The sequence below is a fragment of the Staurois parvus genome, unplaced genomic scaffold, assembly GCF_062004578.1.
Source record: "Staurois parvus isolate SC_StPar_1 unplaced genomic scaffold, SC_StPar_1.0 ptg001398l, whole genome shotgun sequence".
Lineage (NCBI taxonomy): Eukaryota > Metazoa > Chordata > Amphibia > Anura > Ranidae > Staurois > Staurois parvus.
Genome location: NW_028319194.1, coordinates 67,488 through 86,543, shown reverse-complemented (window position 1 = coordinate 86,543; position 19,056 = coordinate 67,488). Strand labels below are relative to the sequence as shown.

At 47.4% G+C, this 19,056-nt stretch overlaps 1 protein-coding gene across 6 annotated transcripts in view; it reads left to right on the top strand.

Moving 5' to 3' along the window:
• Nucleotides 1-19,056, top strand: part of FOXN3 (forkhead box N3) — a 301,639-nt gene that overhangs the window by 252,741 nt on the left and 29,842 nt on the right. For 5 of the 6 annotated variants that reach the window (XM_089661849.1, XM_089661850.1, XM_089661851.1 and 2 more), the window contains exon 5: nt 8,346-8,411. The exons of the other annotated variant lie outside the window; for it this stretch is intronic. In XM_089661849.1, coding sequence (XP_089517975.1) covers nt 8,346-8,411 — 66 coding nt within the window. The remainder of the gene's footprint in view (nt 1-8,345; nt 8,412-19,056) is intronic. 6 annotated transcript variants of the gene reach the window in all.

Genomic DNA, 19,056 nt, shown 5'->3' with positions numbered 1-19,056 from the left:
CACTGTACTACTTGTGGGAAGGTTATGAAGATTTTTTTTTTTTTTACACTGATTGCTTTTACACCCATAAAAGGCTGTAAAAGCCATCATTTCTCCTCTCTGGCTGCATTCTTGTAGCCATTGAGAAATACTGTGTGAGCTGTGATTGGTCACAGCTTGTCACATGGTACAAGGCTGTTGCGAATAGCCCTGTACCATGTGACCTCTGTGATCATCCACAGATTTCACACGTAGTAAGCAATGATGTCAGAAGTGACATCTTGCTTGCTACTCTTCATGTGAACCCTGATTGGCTAATCAGTTATCACATGATTGGGACCTCACACAGAGGTCCCGTACAACAATTGGTGTTCTGGACACAGTGGGCACCGGATCGCGGTGCTGCATGCTCCCTGGGAGCGTGCACACGCAGGGGGTGGGGAGGCCGTTTATAAACGGCCACCCGCCCCTGCACTGCCACCGTCTGGCCGTTTATATACATGGGCCGGACGGGAAGTTGTTCAAGCATCCGACGCGTTTCGGTGGCGTAGAACACTCCCCTTTCATCAGGAACATTACTTGTGGTAAAGGATTGGTGACATTACCAGGATATGTTATACAGTGATGTATGTATGTAATATCTCCAGTTAGTGAGACAGCCATCTGGAATATTTAAGTCCTTATGAAATGGGATTGTTTTGAGCGAAATGCGTTGGTGGCTTTATATAATCAGATGATGAATCGTTCATGTTACTTTGGACCTGTTGGACTCTGTCACCATGTCGTCTGATGGTCTTGTGTATACTTTAAGTCACATTCCAGGTGCCCACCACAGCAGAGCCTTCCTTTACTGTGAGCATTCTCAGCAGAGCCAGCGAGCTCGATGAATAATTCTTTTTTTTTTTTCTCTCCATTTTATAAAATACATACGTTTTAAAGTCCCAATGCATCTTGGGGGGGAGGGAGGGGCAGGGCCCCCTGATCTACTGTGTACATCTTATGTCAGTTTGCAGAGGTAAGACATATCGCGAAAGAAAAGAGCGATGGAATGGCGCGCTGTCGCCCCCTCCAGGAAAATGTTGCACCCTGCTGTCCTTGGATCACTAATCCGTGAGCTCTTTATCCCTGTGTTTGCAGATCTTATGGGGTCGCATGCTGTACAATCCGCAGTGTCAAGAGCTCTGTTGTGGGAAAGTTGCTTTAATCTCCTCTGAGGACTATAGCGTTTGATCCGGAGTTCCCCAGAGACAGGGGTGGGGATTGGGAATCAGATACCCCGGCTGTCACTTGCCTGTGAATCCCATAATTGCGCTGGGGATGTTAATGAAGCATGTGACCGCTTTTCCAACGTCCTGACTGGTGGTATGCGCCTTTTATTTACTTTTTTCAAGATCTTCTGCTTTTGCAGGGAGTCGGTGAGTGGAAGCGTCTGCATGGGGGGTGATTGTGATCATTGACCGCTGGATAAATGGAGAAAGGGCATTCACAGGCATCAATGGGTGCTTACCTATGGCGGCTCCATAGACTGTGGTGTGGTTTTAATGGGTTTATTCTGTACAATGTCTCTCTGCAACTGGACTCTGCACAGTCCCACTTCTCCTGTCCTGGATGCCGGGTGTCATTCTCGGTATCTGCCCTTATTCTGTACGTATGGACTCTGCACAGTCCCACTTCTCCTGTCCTGGATGCCGGGTGTCATTCTTGGTATCTGTCCTTATTCTGTATGTATGGACTCTGCACAGTCCCACTTCTGTCCTGGATGCCGGGTGTAATTCTCGGTATCTGTTCCTATTCTGTATATATGGACTCTTCACAGTCCCACTTCTCCTGTCCTGGATGCCGGGTGTCATTCTTGGTATCTGTCCTTATTCTGTATGTATGGACTCTGCACAGTCCCACTTCTCCTGTCCTGGATGCCGGGTGGAATTCTCGGTATTTGTTCTTATTCTGTATGTATGGACTCTGCACAGTCCCACTTCTCCTGTCCTGGATGCCGGGTGGAATTCTCGGTATTTGTTCTTATTCTGTATGTATGGACTATCATCCGACCGCCCATTGAGGAGAGTGAGCTGCTCTGTGTCTGCTCTGCAGCAGCAGAGCGGACACAGATCTGTCATTTATTGCTCAGCTGAGCAAGAGGATCCGCGCCGTGTGATAGGACCCTGACACCCCGGTCACACTGATCCCGAAAAGTCGAATGACACGCCGATTCGAGGTGTGATTTGCCACACATCTGACACCGATATCTGTGCAAATCGCACCAACAGTCGCGCTTTCACTACTGTAGAAATCGGTGCGGCTCCGACCAAATCAGAACCGCGCAGATATGACCGCTGTAATTGCGGACAATGCGGTGCGACTTTCCATGCGATTTTCAAGTCATATGGCATGCAAATCGCATGCCAAGTTGCAGCCACTGTGACCGGGGACTTAATGACTTGTTTGTCTAGACCAGGGGTAGGCGACCTGCGGCTCTCTAGCTGTTGTGGAACTACATTTCCCATGAGGCATTGCAGAAGATTACAAAACTGACAGTTACAGCTATGACTTGCAGAGGCATGATGGAACTTGTAGTCCTGCGGCTCTCAGGTCGCCTACCCCTGGCCTAGATCTTCCAGCTGCTGCAGAATGACAGTTCACAGAAAGTTGCACATTTGTAGCAATCATCTTCTTCTGTGTCAGTAAAGTGAACTTAATAACTGCGATTTTTTTTTTTATACCAGCAAAACAAATTTTTCTTCTCCTGTCTAGACGGCGCGCGGCGGAGCTGTTCCCAGCAAATTGATTTGATTTGCTGTGTAATTCAGCGCAGATAGTGACAAGTGCGAGCGCGCGGCGGGTCATTAGGCGACGTCTGAGTGTCCACATCCGTACTGCACACTTCGTAGTCGCATGGCCCGGGCGCTCCATCAGCGAGCTGCGCCTCGGGGCCGACATACGCACCGCCGGGCAGATGTTCTTTTCTTTAGGATCCCCCCCCCCCCCCTTCCCGGCTGGTCCTGGATGTTTACTGTCGTCATGGTGACACTGGTTGCCATGGCACCCGGTCTGTGTTGCGAGGGCGGCGGGGATATAGTCAGAAAAACTCATAATATTTTCCCGTGTCGCTGCGGCCGGCCATCTGTCAAGTGACAAGAGCGGAATCCAATGCTGCCAGAGCTGAAGGGTAACGGCGGTTTCTGGACGCGAACGCGGGAATCCAGAGCAGCAACGCAGCGTCCATCCTGGCTCCCCGTTGGTTTTTGTTTTTTTCTCTGGCATAAACGCATGTTGATAACATTCACCACACATTGACAATGAGGCCATCGCCAGAGATGGGAGTACAACGATGGCCTAAAGCGGATCGATCGTCCGTGTAATCGGAGTACTCCTCCCAAAACTGCCTTCATCTGCTTCTCCCTCCAGAAAGACAGCACCATATTTATTCTGGTATCATCCAGGGTCACAGATCAGCCCTGCAGCAGCCTTTCACCTCGTGACTTGATACAAAGTTACAATGTAGAGTCTGATCACTGGGGGAGGGGAGACTGAGGACATGCTTCCTTCTGCCTGCAGCAGAATGATGATGACATCTCAGCCTAGGCAGAGTCGTGGACTGGAGCTCAAGGATGGCTTTTTAACGATAGAAAGGTAGATCTCTTCTGAAAAAATGATCCTGTTGTGTAATGGGACAGGCCGGGAATCAGACTTGTGAGATCTAAAGGATGTCTTCCTTCACATGTTGTCATTGCTTGAAATCTTTGCCAGATACAGACTGGGAGCTGAAATCAGGCTTGCAGTGAGAGTGTTTGCTTGGAAAACTGATGGGTGGGGAAGGTGAGGATCCATGGTGGATGTACAGGACAGAGAGAGTTAAACCCCTGACAGTCTCTATCTGCTGTGCCCATTATGAGGGGCTCCCACCATCCCTGTGATGAGTTCCCTGGTCTGTACACCTGTGGTGCCCATTATGAGGGGTTCCCACCTTCCCTGTTCTGTGCCCATTATGAGGGGTTTCCACCATTCCTTTGCTGAGTTCCCAGGTCTGTACACCTGCTATGTCCATTGTGAGGGATTCCTACCATCCCCGTGCTGAGTTCCCTGGTCTGTACACCTGTGGTGCCCATTATGAGGGGTTCCCACCATCCCTGTGCTATGTTCCCGGGTCAGTACACCTGCTTTTCCCATTATGAGGGATTCCCACCATCCCTGTGCTGAGTTCCTGTGTTTGTATACCTGCTGTGCCCATTATGAGGGGTTCCCTCATAATCTCTTTTGGGTGACAAGTCTTCGGGTCCTACATGTGTGGAGTTGTTGGAGATCTTGGCACCCAAAGTTTACATTGAAAGTGTGTGCCTGTTGGGGTCTCGGCACTTACTGTAGTCAGCCCACTTCCAGTTCTTCCATTTATGGTGTCGGTTAGAAATTGAGACGTTCCATCTGGTTGGTTGATGGATTTTGCTGTAGCAGTTAGTCATCGGTGTCACCATCTACGTCTTGTCCCATGGTTAATGTTGCATTGTCTGGGAGGTTCTCTTGTATACAGGTCATGGTATATCCACTAGTAGTTAGTCACATTTATCTGGATTTGCTGAAAACATTTTGTGTTTATCCAAGTCACTTCTTTGGCTCTAATGAGGGTCAGGAACATCTTCCAGCATTTATATCCACACAAGAAGCACTATTCGCCATGGAATGTGTCAAGGTAGATGTTGATTGCCCAAGAACTTAATGGAAGGTGTGAAAGTTGACTAAACGCCGTGTTCTAGTTACATAATCCCATCCGTGGTATCGGGAAGCCTGCATAGGTGTTCCATGACTTGAAGTAATGACACCAAAGCAGATCTGATGACTCAAATGATTAACACCAATGCAGACTGGTGGACACCAAGGAAGGAATTCTATAACTAAAACAATGCTATTTTATATTTTCCTCCTAATTCATACAGCAACGAGTTCAGTGTCTGTACAAGGTGAACACAGCTCAGCCTCGGTGGTGAATGCAATAAGTGGCCCAGAAAGACAAAACTTGGTGACGTCATCAATGTGACAAAACCACGTCAAAGACCATCATTGTGCCTTATAGACCGCCCATGGAGAATGTTCCCGTACAAGAAGATTGAGGTTACTTTGTTAATCTGGTCCATGCTATTTATTTTTTTTAAATATAGTTTCTCTTCCTGTAGAAGCCGGACTCTCATTGGTTGGCCTGGCTATGCTGTCCGGTTTCTGACTCTCATTGGTCAGCTTGGCCTATGGTGTCCAATTTGGATCTCTCATTGGTTGGCCTGGCTGTGGTGTCCAGTTTTGTTTCTTGTTGGTTGGCCTGGCCTATGGTGTCCAGTTTGTGACTCTTGTTGGTTGGTCTGCCCTTTAGTGTCCAGTTTTGGACTCTCATTGGTCAGCTTGGCCTATAGTGTCCAATTTTGGTCTTTTATTGGTCAGCCTGGCCTATGGTGTCCAGTTTGGGTCTTTTATTGGTCGGCCTGGCCTATGGTGTCCAGTTTGGGTTTCTCATTGGTTGGCCTGGCTGTGGTGTCCAGTTTGGGTCTCTCATTGGTTGACCTAGGTATGGTGTCCAGTTTGGGACTCTCACTGGTTGGTCTGGCCTATAGTGTCCATTATGGGACACTGATTGGTTGGCCTGGCTGTGGTGTCCAGTTTGGGTCTCTCATTGGTCGGCCTGGCCTATGGTGTCCATTATGGTACTCTCACTGGTTGGCCTGGCCTATGGTGTCCAGACTGGGACTCGCACTAGTTGGCCTGGCATATGGTGTCCAGTTTGAGTCTCTCATTGGTTGGTCTGGCCTGTGGTGTCCATGATGGGTCTCTCATTGGTTGGCTTGGCCTATGGTGTCCAGTTTGGGACTTGCTTCCTTCATCTGGGCATGGAATAGAGTGATGGCCTAAGTTGGACATGAAAATATAACCTGAGAGCTGACTGCAGAATATCAAAAATAACCAATTAAAGTGTAACTCCACCCAAACCTTTTTTTTCCCCTAATTAGACCCTGTCAGGTTTTTGCTTCTGTCTCTGTCCTTCACTGGGGGGATTCACCCTCTCTGTTAGTCCCGGTGACCTCAATAGAAAGTGATGGGAAATCCAATGGGGACATCACTTCTGACAGCTAAGAGCTGATTTTACTCTGTTTTCCTGTTTTGTATAAATATGACCTCCCGCCTCCCACCCAGTCTTGCACGGTTTACCGGCTCCTCCCCTCCAATCCTGCACAGTTGTAGCAGCTCCTCTCCTGGACTGAAATGGCTTACTCTGATCTCACTGCACACTGTGAGCTTCTCATAATGTGCATTAGAAGCTGCAGCAAGTCAGATAGAGCTCCAACTCATTTCCTTTGCTGGAGGATGGCCAGCATCATCTAGCCCTTTCCTCTCCAGTCTGACTCTCCCTGGCCCCTTTCATTGATTGTATTTCAGGCCTTACATGTGGGCATTACCTATGCAAATGCACCTGCCTAGGAATACCCACTCCTCCAGAGTTACACCCATCAAGGTATTTTGATGTTTGCATAACTCCTCCCAAGAGCCAGCCCACCACTTTCATGAGGGTTCTTGACAGAACTACTGGGGCAATGTGCCGTGGTGTTTTCAGGAAGTGCACTGCTGGCCCCTCCCACCTGTCATGGTCTGCCTGCATTGCATAGGGAAGCACAGTGATCCAATGATGACATCACCAAGTCTTAAAACATATATTTAATTAAAAATGTCATTATGTTGATGAGGAAGGGGGGCGGGGGGGGGGGGGGGGGAGACCAGGGAAGGCAAAATATAGGCAGATTAAAGCTTTAATGGAATAGAATTGACAGAGACAGCTTTGAAAGGCTAACAGGGGCTGTAACCCTTCCCAACTGATCCAAAACTGAGGAGCAATGCTTAGATATGTTCCATATTTGCATCAGATTGGTTCCTAGACATGTGCAGAATGAAGAAATTTGTTTCCTTTCAGATTGAATCGTTAAGTTGATCATTTTGTTTTGTTTAATTTCATTTATGCGTTTTCGATCTGATTCAAATTTTTCCAATAGATTAGAAGTATTAAAATCAAATTCGAATCGAAAAATATTGAATCAGTCCGAATTCATTGTGAAGAATAGCTGGTTCTAGCCTATTCGAAATTTGAATTTCAGAAGAATATTTTTTTCTGTTCTAATATATTCTGTTCCTTTTAATTTCTATTCTGTTTTACTCTATTGTTTTCTATTCTATTCTGTTTTATTCTTTTCCAACTTCGATTTTCAGAAGACGGTTATATTCTTTCTGTTCTTGGCTATTCTGTTCTATTCTGTTCCTTTCTAGTCTATTATTCTATTCTGTTTTGAATTTGAAATCTTTTTGAAATTTGAATTTCAGAAGACGGTTATGTTTTCTTTCTGTTCTAATTTATTCTATTCCTTTTTTTCTGTTTTGCTCTATTGTTTTCTGTTCTATTCTGTTTTATTTTATTATTTTCCAACTTTGATTTTCAGAAGACGGGTATATTCTTTCTGTTCTGGTCTATTCTGTTCTATTTTATTCCTTTCTAGTCTATTCTTTTATTTTCTATTCTATTTTGAATTTTAAATCTTCTTTTTGAAATTTGAATTTCAAAGGATGGCTATACACTAATACACACAGTTCTTGAATAAAATCAGCAATATGTTTACATTTCAATTTGGAATATTAGTTATTTTGTATTCATTTATATTCGTTACGATCATAATTTGAAAATTCGGATACATCTGAATCTCCGAATAATGAAACTTTTGAAGGAATTTTGATTAGGAATGAAATGAAGCGCACATGTCTATTGGTTACCTATCTCCAAATGATTAAAAAATAACTGATGATGATGATGATGATTTGGTGTCGGTAATCTAGTCCTGTAAATCTCTTTAGATCTCTGTGTCGGCCACTTTGACCTATTTTGTTACTTGGAATAGATTTTTGTGCTTTCAATGTCATCTTTAGTTCTGATACAACCTTGTCCTATTTTCGGCTGCACCTATCAGCCTATCAGTTCACTAGGAAGCGGTGACATCACCAGCCAGCAGGCTCCCAGTGCACTGATGGGCGTCGTTCTGGTTTTCGGCATTCTTTCTGGTGACGGTTTACTTCAAGTAAAACTTTTTTCTTTAATAAAGTTCCTGATGGACTTCTTTAGTATGACGGGGGGGGAGAGATAAACCCGAAATTGTCTCCTGTCCTCGCTTCTTCCTCCTGTCTGTCTGACGCTTCTTTGTCCAGCCGTCTGCCTTCCTTCCATGTCCTCCTTGGCGTCCCTGCCACGGTGGTGGGTGATCTGTGTGATCTTCCATAGTGCGTGTGGTAGAGATAAGTGTGCTCTGCCGAGATCGATCCTCAATAACGTGTCTGTTGGTTGATTTTTCCAGATCCGGACATTGCCGCTGCCAGCGCCATGATGCTCTTGAATTCTCCCCATGATTTACACGCAGGTTGTGAGTACACGCCTCTGTACACTTATTGGTAGAGACGCACACAAACTCCTCAACTCGCACTCTCTAGGTGACACCACTTCCTGTATCATGGAACCGAACGCGGAAAATCCAGGCATGACACCCACAGCATCCCTCTCCGTATAGATAATGATACATTGTAACAGAACACATGGCCTAGGATGCTGCAGGGAGAAGTCAGAGATTTTATTGGAATCAAAGGCAATTCGCACTGAACAGAGTTTATTCATAGGCAGGGCTTTTTTTCTCAGAGAATAGGTGCCGGAACTCCCCCCTTCTGAGTCACCCCTTGTTTCCACCCCCCTACCCACCTCTGAGCACTGTCCCTTGGTTCCACCCCCTACCCACCTCTGAGCACTGTCCCTTGGTTCCACCCCCTACCCACCTCTGAGCACTGTCCCTTGGTTCCACCCCCTACCCACCTCTGAGCACCGTCCCTTGGTTCCACCCCCTACCCACCTCTGAGCACCGTCCCTTGGTTCCACCCCCTACCCACCTCTGAGCACCGTCCCTTGGTTCCACCCCCTACCCACCTCCGAGCACCGTGCCTTGGTTCCACCCCCTATCCACCCCCGAGCACTGTGCCTTGGTTCCACCCCCGAGCACTGTGCCTTGGTTCCACCCCCGAGCACTGTCCCTTGGTTCCACCCCCGAGCACTGTCCCTTGGTTCCACCCCCTACCCACCTCTGAGCACCATCTTTTGGTTCCACCCCATACCCATCTCTGAGCACTATCCCTTGGTTCTACCCTCTACCCACCTCCAAGCACCATCCCTTGGTTCCACCCCCTACCCACCTTCCAGTACTGCCCCTTTTAGAGAATACTGAGTCACGTATTATTTTGTATGAAATTTGATATTGATAACAAGAAAAGCAGTAAAATAGATCTCCTGCAGCCAGCAACAATAGATTCCTCCAGCAACAATAGATTCCTCCAGCAACAATGGACCCCGACAACAACATCCCACCTCAGCAACAACAGATCTCCCACCAACAAGCAACAATAGGCCCTCTCTCTCAACAGTAGATCCCTTCTGGCAACAATTTGGCCCCCAGCAACAATAGACCACCATGCAAAAACAAATCTCCGGTGACAATAGATCCCCCAGCAGCCAGCATCAATAGACCCTCCAGCCTCCTTTGTCATCACATGCATTCAGTGCTGCGTTCCACCGCATTCCCGCTGAAAAAAAGCCCTGCTCCTAAGGCTTTATGATTAACCCCTTCCTGCCCAGCCCAACGTCCCTTTACCAAGGTGTTTATGCCTGGGAGGGGGGGGGGGGTTAGGGGTGGGAAGGTGGTAAGGACCAGCTGATCACATGACCACTGTGGTTGGCTGTCATAGTGGTCACATGATCGGGAGCAGGTCCCTCCGGCTCCTGATCACTAGTAGAGACTGAGAACTGTCTTTGACAGCTTGATCGCTGTGTTGGGAGCGGGCAGTGAGTGCTCTCTGAGCGCAGAGAGCTCTGCTACTCACAGATGCCTATGTGCGCTGTGTGAGCATTAAAGCCCGCCCTCTTTGCGTTACGCGGGCAGCAGACGTTAAGCATGATTTGGTGCGAAGCGTGTCTAGGCCTTATGCTTTCCAATAAAGCTTTTATTTTGCCTTCCATAGTTCCCCGTTCATCAACGTGCTAATGAAATGTTTATCTTGTAATCAGAATTTAATAGAGCTATAGGGCGGTAATTATCCGGGAGGGTATGGTCTTCGCCTGGTTTAGGGATCACCGACATATATGCACGTGTAAATTCATCATGTGTGGAGGAACCTTTTAAGAGATCCTGAAACAGGGACACAAGATATGGTGCCAAGATGCCGATAAAAGTCCATCCCAAAGGTGTTCAGTAGGGTTGAGGTCAGAGTTCTGTGCAGGACAACTCAAGTTCCTCCACATCCGGTCCCGGAGATTTGTACGTAGGAAGGTGTTTAATTGCATCCAATAACTCCTCATAGGAGATGTCCGCATTCAAAGCCAAGACATTCGAAGGGGACAAGCCCGGGAGATGTAAGGTGTCAAAAAATGCATCAAAAGCTGCCTTATGAAAGGGGGGGGGGGTATATCTGGAGCCAAACTGAAATGTTTAAATGTTTTAAAGACCTTTACATTTTCAATATATACCATATTTTAGTGTCAGTGATGTCATCAGTGGGTCTCTGTGCTTCTCTATGCAATGCAGGGAGATCAGTTCTGGTTGGAGGGGCCGGCAGGATGCTGCGATGTTCTCAGGAAGCTATGTACGGCACTCATCCTACCAGCTCTGGGCTGCCTGCATTGCATAGAGAAGCACAGAGGCCTAAGCCCTGATGCAAGCAGTGGGCTGTCTCTTGGGAGGTTATGCAAATGTATATATGCCTTGATGGATGGGTGTCAGTATGTAGGAGTGGGCGTTTCTAAAAAGGCTGTGTTTGCATGCAGACCATCCTAGGTAACACCCACATTTGATGCTGAATATCCATGAAACTGAAACTAAAAATCTAATCAGAACTGAAATCTAATGAATGGGGTGGGTCAGGAACGGTCAGGCTGGGTAGGAAAGGGTAAGTTAATATTGGGCATTCTCCAGTCAGAAAATGTTCACACGTCTCCAGTGAAGGGTGCTGGTAATTCCACATCGAAGACCTTGTAGACAACTGTGCTCTTTCAACCTTCTGTTTGTAGAAGGACCTTCCAGCACAGCTGTGCCCCTGTGCACAAAGCCAGCTCCATAAAGACATGGTTTGACCTGTTTGGTGTGGAGGAACTTGAGTTATCCTGCACAGAACTCTGACCTCAACCCTACTGAACACCTTTGGGATGGATTGAAACCTAGATTGCGAGCCAGCTCCTCTTCTCCAACACCTGTACCTGACCAAAAATCTTGTGGAAAGCCTTCCCAAAAGAGTGGAGGCTTTTTATAGCCCCAGAGTAGGGAAACTCCATGAAAATGGCCAAAAGGAAGGGAGGGGGGACAACTCCATATTAATGACCATGAACGGGACGGCTGTATTTTAATGGCCATGGGAGGGAAAACTCCATATTAATGGCCATAGTGGGGGGGGGGGGGGCAACTCCATATTAATGGCCTTGGGGGACAACTTCATAATAATGGCCATGGTTATAGAATTGGCTGTCCAACAAGAGTGTTTACTCTAGGTGTGATGGTCAGGTGTTCACAACCTTTTGGCCATAGGGTGGGTTTATACACTCCAAGAAGAGGAGCAGAAGCTGTTCTAGCCCCAAGTGGAGAAACACCATGATGATGGCAAAGGGGAAGGAGGGGACAACTCCATACTAATGGCCATGGAGGGGACAACTCCATACTAATGGCCATGGAGGGGACAACTCCATACTAAAGGCCATGGAGGGGACAACTCTATACTAATTGCCATTGAGGGGACAACTCTATTTTTTTTCCCATGGAGAAGTCAACTTCATCTTAATGGCCGTGGATGGGAAAACTGTATGATAATGGCCGTCGATGGGACAACTCCATATTAATGGCCATGGAAGGGACAACTCCATATTAACGGCCATGGAGGGGACAAATCCATATTAATGGCCATAGAGTGGACAACCCCATATCAATGGATATGGAGGGGACAACTCCATATTAATGGCCAGGGAAGGGACAGCTCCATATTAATGGTCATGGAGGGAAAAACTCCATATCAATGTCAATAGTGTGGGGGGCGGTAATTCCTTATTAATGGTTTTGGGGGACAACGTCATAATAATGGCCATGGTTATGGAATTAGATGTTCAGCAAGAGAGAATATACTGTAGATGTGATGGTCAGGTGTCCACAACCTTTTGGCCATAAGGTGTGTTTATACAGTCCAAGAAGAGGAGCAGAAGCTGTTCTAGCCCCAAGTGGAGAAACACCATGATGATGGCAAAGGGGAAGGAGGGGACAACTCCATACTAATGGCCATGGAGGGGACAACTCCATACTAATGGCCATGGAGGGGACAACTCCATACTAATGGCCATGGAGGGGACAACTCCATACTAAAGGCCATGGAGGGGACAACTCTATACTAATTGCCATTGAGGGGACAACTCTATTTTTTTTCCCATGGAGAAGTCAACTTCATCTTAATGGCCGTGGATGGGAAAACTGTATGATAATGGCCGTCGATGGGACAACTCCATATTAATGGCCATGGAAGGGACAACTCCATATTAACGGCCATGGAGGGGACAAATCCATATTAATGGCCATAGAGTGGACAACTCCATATCAAAGGATATGGAGGGGACAACTCCATATTAATGGCCAGGGAGGGGACAGCTCCATATTAATGGTCATGGAGGGAAAAACTCCATATCAATGTCAATAGTGTGGGGGGCGGTAATTCCTTATTAATGGTTTTGGGGGACAACGTCATAATAATGGCCATGGTTATGGAATTAGATGTTCAGCAAGAGAGAATATACTGTAGATGTGATGGTCAGGTGTCCACAACCTTTTGGCCATAAGGTGTGTTTATACAGTCCAAGAAGAGGAGCAGAAGCTGTTCTAGCCCCAAGTGGAGAAACACCATGATGATGGCAAAGGGGAAGGAGGGGACAACTCCATACTAATGGCCATGGAGGGGACAACTCCATACTAATGGCCATGGAGGGGACAACTCCATACTAAAGGCCATGGAGGGGACAACTCCATACTAAAGGCCATGGAGGGGACAACTCCATACTAAAGGCCATGGAGGGGACAACTCTATACTAATTGCCATTGAGGGGACAACTCTATTTTTTTTGCCATGGAGAAGTCAACTTCATCTTAATGGCCGTGGATGGGAAAACTGTATGATAATGGCCGTCGATGGGACAACTCCATATTAATGGCCATGGAAGGGACAACTCCATATTAACGGCCACGGAGGGGACAAATCCATATTAATGGCCATGGAGTGGACAACTCCATATCAATGGCCATGGAGTGGACAACTCCATATCAATGGATATGGAGGGGGCAACTCCATATTAATGGCCAGGGAGGGGACAGCTCCATATTAATGGTCATGGAGGGAAAAACTCCATATCAATGGCAATAGTGTGGGGGGCGGTAATTCCTTATTAATGGTTTTGGGGGACAACGTCATAATAATGGCCATGGTTATGGAATTAGATGTTCAGCAAGAGAGAATATACTGTAGATGTGATGGTCAGGTGTCCACAACCTTTTGGCCATAAGGTGTGTTTATACAGTCCAAGAAGAGGAGCAGAAGCTGTTCTAGCCCAAAGTGGAGAAACACCATGATGATGGCAAAGGGGAAGGAGGGGACATCTCCATATTAATGGCCATGGAGGGGACAACTCTCTTTTAATGGCCATGGAGGGGACAACTCTCTTTTAATGGCCATGGAGGGGACAACTCTCTTTTAATGGCCATGGAGGGGACAACTCTCTTTTAATGTCCATGGAGAGGTCAATTTCATATTAATGGCCATGGCAGGGACAACTCTATATTAATGGCTGTGGAAGGGGGGGGGGCAATTTCATAATAATGGCCATGGTCTTGACATCAGGGGGTTTATTTACTAAAGCTGGAGAGGGCAAAATCAGACTCCCTTCTGCATAGAAACCAATCAGCTTCCAGGTTTCATTGCCAAAGCTTCATTGAACAAGCTGAGGTTAGAAGCTGATTGGTTTTTATGCAGAAGGGAGTCTGATTTTGGACTCTCCAGCTTTAGTAAATAAACCCCCAGATGTCCAACAGGATCATGTAGGTGGCATTGTCAGATACCTGAAACCTTTTGGTGATGTAATTATACACTACAAGAAATCTTCCCAAAAGTGTAGATGCTATTATAGCCCTAAAGTGGAGAAACCCCATGATAATGGTCAAGTGGAGGGGGAACAACACTATATTAATGGTCATGGAGGGAGCAAAATCATTTTACTGGCCATGGAAGGGACAACGTCATACTAATGGACATATATGGGGGGTGTCAAATCCATTTTAATGTTTTTGGAATGGGATGTCCAAGAAGACCATATAGTAATGATGGTCGGGTGTCTACAACCTTTTGGTCATATAGGGGTTGATTAACTAAGACTGGAGAGTGCAAAATCTGGTGTATCTCTGCATAGAAACCAATCTGCTTCCAGTTTTTTTTTTGTTTGTTTTTTTTAGTCAAAGCTTAATTGAACAAACTGCGGATAGAAGCTGATTGGCTTCCATGCACAGCTGCTCCAGGTTTTCACTCTCCAGTATTCATAAATCTACCCCATAGTGTATGTATGTGTATTCTTCCCAGAATACTTAAGGATATTATAGCCTTGAAGTGGGGAAACTCCATGATGAAGGCCAAGGGAGGAGACGGGGCGGCTCCATATTATTGGCCATTGGGGGCAACAGCTCCATAGTATTGGCCAGTAGGGGGAACAACTCCATATTAATGGCCATTGGGGGAACAGCTCCATAGTATTGGCCATTGGGGGGAACAACTCCATATTAATGGCCATTGGGGGAACAGCTCCATAGTATTGGCCAGTGGGGGGAACAACTCCATATTATTGGCCATTGGGGGAACAGCTCCATAGTATTGGCCATTGGGGGGAACAACTCCATATTATTGGCCATTGGGGGGAACAACTCCATATTAATGGCCATTGACAGGACAACTCACTCTATATTAATGGCTATGTGGGGGGTGCTGGGCCATCCATAATAATGGACATGGTTTTGGAATGGGATGTCCAGGTGTGATAAGTGTCTACAACATTTTGGTCATAGAGTGTATTTATAAGTCTTAAGTCTTCCCAAAAGAGTGGAGGCTGCGGTAGCCCCAAAGTGAGAAACTCCAAGAAGAGGCAGGAACAATTCCATATTAATAGCTATTGGGGGGGGACCCCTCCGTAATAATGGCTGGGGGAGGGAAACTCCATTTTTGGGGTTATCCCGACAAATGGGTGAAACTGTTGAATTCGTATTTCTTGTAGAAATTAGCGTGACAAAATGCTTAGAAATTCACAGCAATTCAGTATGTTTTAAAAAGAAGTAATAACAATACAAGAAACTGTAATTGGGTATATTCCATGTCTCCTAAGGTGCCTGGTCATGTGACCAGTGCCAAGGTATTGATCACATGGTCTTTGCTAGTGATTTCACTGCACACTCTGAGCTTCTCACAATGGGCATTAGAAGCTGCATCAAGTTAGATAAAGACCACCCAATTTTCTTCAATGGAGGGCATCCAGCATCATCTAACAGCTACCTCCCCAGCCTGACTGTCCCTGGCCCCACCTCTTTCATTCAGTGGACTTCAGTTCTTTCAATCATGGAGGCCTAGCATCACATGTGGGTGTTACCTAGAATGGTCTGCATGCAAATTCAGCCTGCCTAGGAACACCCACTCCTCTAGACTGACACCAGACCATCAAGGCAATTTGATATTTGCATAACTCCTCCCAAGAGCCAGCTGACTGCTTGTATTAGGGCCAGGGGCGGACTGACAACTCATGGGGCCCCCGGGCAAAAGGGGCCCCTGTGCCCTTGCCCAAACTCAAAAAAGCCTATGAAAAAGGTACCAGGGGCATCTCATGGGGCCCCCTACTGACCCCGGGCCCTCGGGCAGTGCCCGAGTTTCCAAATGGTCAGTCCGCCCTTTATTAAGACTGAGGTCTCTTGAGAAGAGTACTGAGATGTTTTCAGGAAGTTATGTACAGCGCCATGCAGGCCCCTCCCACCAGCTGTGATCTGCCTGCATTTCATAGAGAAGTGCAGAGACCCAGTGATGACAGCATCAGGTCTAAAATAAGCTATGTAATGAAAATTAGATTTAATTTAGGGCCCCATGCTCACCGGATGTTAACAAAAGAAACCTCTTTTAGAAGCTTTCCTCCTGGCAGCAGCATTTTTGCAGAAAAAAACCCCTGATGCTTGTAAAAGTATCTAACGAGCATTTAGGTGCGTTTACAGGCGTTAAGCGCTTGGGCATTAATTCATTTCATGGGCCAGAATGAGAATGTATTCTGGCCATTGAAATTAATTGACGCTTAAGCGCTAAATACACTTTTAGGTGTGTTGAGACTCATTAAGATGCATTTAGCCGCATCAAGCGATTTTTCTGGCAAAACGCTGCTGCTTCGGGACGCACTGGCACTGGGTTTTTTTTCCTGCTGGTAAACACTACTGCTGCTCAAAGCTTCTAAAAGCCTGTGTGTGCATGGACACATAGAACATGGAGGGGCATTTGGAAGCCGTAAAAAAAAAAAAAGCCTGATGCCCCTAAAATTGGCTGTAAAAGTGCCCCGTGTGCACGAGACCTAAAGTATCATTAGTGTGTCGATGAGAGTGGAGGGAGGAGCCAGCGAAGGCCAAATATAAGCAGATTAAAAGCTTTCATGGCCCCAGTTATTGCTGAATTGATCTAATTGCAGAAGGTAAACGTTCTTGTTGTTCAGCATTGTTTCATTACTGTGGGGACCCTCTTGTATAGGCATTTCATCAAAACATTTCTAAAACTTTTTTTCATATTTTATTTTACTTCAATAAAATTTAAATTAAATTTAAAAAAGTAGCTTTCTTAAAAGTATATTTACATTTTTTGTTAGACCCTGCATTCACTATATCCGGTCTCCCCGGACCCCGCATTCACTATATCCGGTCTCCCCGGACCCCGCATTCACTATATCCGGTCTCCCCGGACCCCGCATTCACTATATCCGGTCTCCCCGGACCCCGCATTCACTATATCCGGTCTCCCCGGACCCCGCATTCACTATATCCGGTCTCCCCGGACACCGCATTCACTATATCCGGTCTCCCCGGACCCCGCATTCACTATATCCGGTCTCCCCGGACCCCGCATTCACTATATCCGGTCTCCCCGGACCCCGCATTCACTATATCCGGTCTCCCCGAACCCCGCATTCACTATATCCGGTCTCCCCGGACCCCGCATTCACTATATCCGCTCTCCCCGGACCCCGCATTCACTATATCCGGTCTCCCCGGACCCCGCATTCACTATATCCGCTCTCCCCGGACCCCGCATTCACTATATCTGGTCTCCCCGGACCCAGCATTCACGATCTCCTCTCTCCCCGGACCCTGCATTCACTATATCTGGTCTCCCCGGACCCTGCATTCACTATATCTGCTCTCCCCGGACCCTGCATTCACTATATCTGCTCTCCCCGGACCCTGCATTCACTATATCTGCTCTCCCCGGACCCCGCATTCACTATATCCGGTCTCCCCGGACCCCGCATTCACTATATCCGCTCTCCCCGGACCCCGCATTCACTATATCTGGTCTCCCCGGACCCAGCATTCACGATCTCCTCTCTCCCCGGACCCTGCATTCACTATATCTGCTCTCCCCGGACCCTGCATTCACTATATCTGCTCTCCCCGGACCCTGCATTCACTATATCTGCTCTCCCCGGACCCTGCATTCACTATATCTGCTCTCCCCGGACCCTGCATTCACTATATCTGCTCTCCCCGGACCCCGCATTCACTGTATCTGGTCTCCCCGGACCCCGCATTCACTGTATCTGGTCTCCCCGGACCCCGCATTCACTATATCTTGTCTCCCCGGACCCCGCATTCACTATATCCGGTCTCCCCAGACCCTGCATTCACTATATCCGCTCTCCCCTGACCCTGCATTCACTATATCCGGTCTCCCCAGACCCTGCATTCACTATATGCGCTCTCCCCGGACCCTGCATTCACTATATGCGCTCTCCCTGGACCCTGCATTCACTATGTGCGCTCTCCCCGGACCCTGCATTCACTATATGCGCTCTCCCCGGACCCTGCATTCACTATATGCGCTCTCCCCGGACCCTGCATTCACTATATGCGCTCTCCCCGGAACCTGCATTCAATATATCCACTCTCCACGGACCCTGCATTCACTATATCCGCTCTCCCTGGAACCTGCATTCAATATATCCGCTCTCCCCGGACCCTGCATTCACTATTTCCATTCTCCCCGGAACCTGCATTCATTATATCTGCTCTCCCCGGACCCCGCATTCACTATATCTCCCCGGGCCCCGCATTCACTATATCTGATCTCCCTGGACCCTGCATTCACTATATCCACTCTCCCCGGAACCTGCATTCATTATATCTGGTCTCCCCGGACCCCGCATTCACTATATCCGCTCTCCCCGGACCCTGCATTCATTATATCTGGTCTCCCCGGACCCTGCATTCATTATATCTGGTCTCCCCGGACCCTGCATTCATTATATCTGGTCTCCCCAGACCCTACATTCACTATATACGGTCTCCCCGGACCCCGCATTCACTATATCTGGTCTCCCAGGACCCTGCATTCACAATAACTGGTCTCCCCGGACCCCGCATTCACTATATCTTGTCTCCCCGGACCCCGCATTCACTATATCTTGTCTCCCCGGACCCCGCATTCACTATATCCGCTCTCCCTGGACCCCGCATTCACTCTATCCACTCTCCCCGGACCCTGCATTCACTATATCTGGTCTCCACAGACCCTGCATTCACTATATCTTGTCTCCCCGGACCCCGCATTCACTATATCCGCTCTCCCTGGACCCCGAATTCACTATATCTGGTCTCCCCAGACCCTGCATTCACTATATCTGGTCTCCACAGACCCTGCATTCACTATATCCGGTCTCCCCGGACCCTGCAT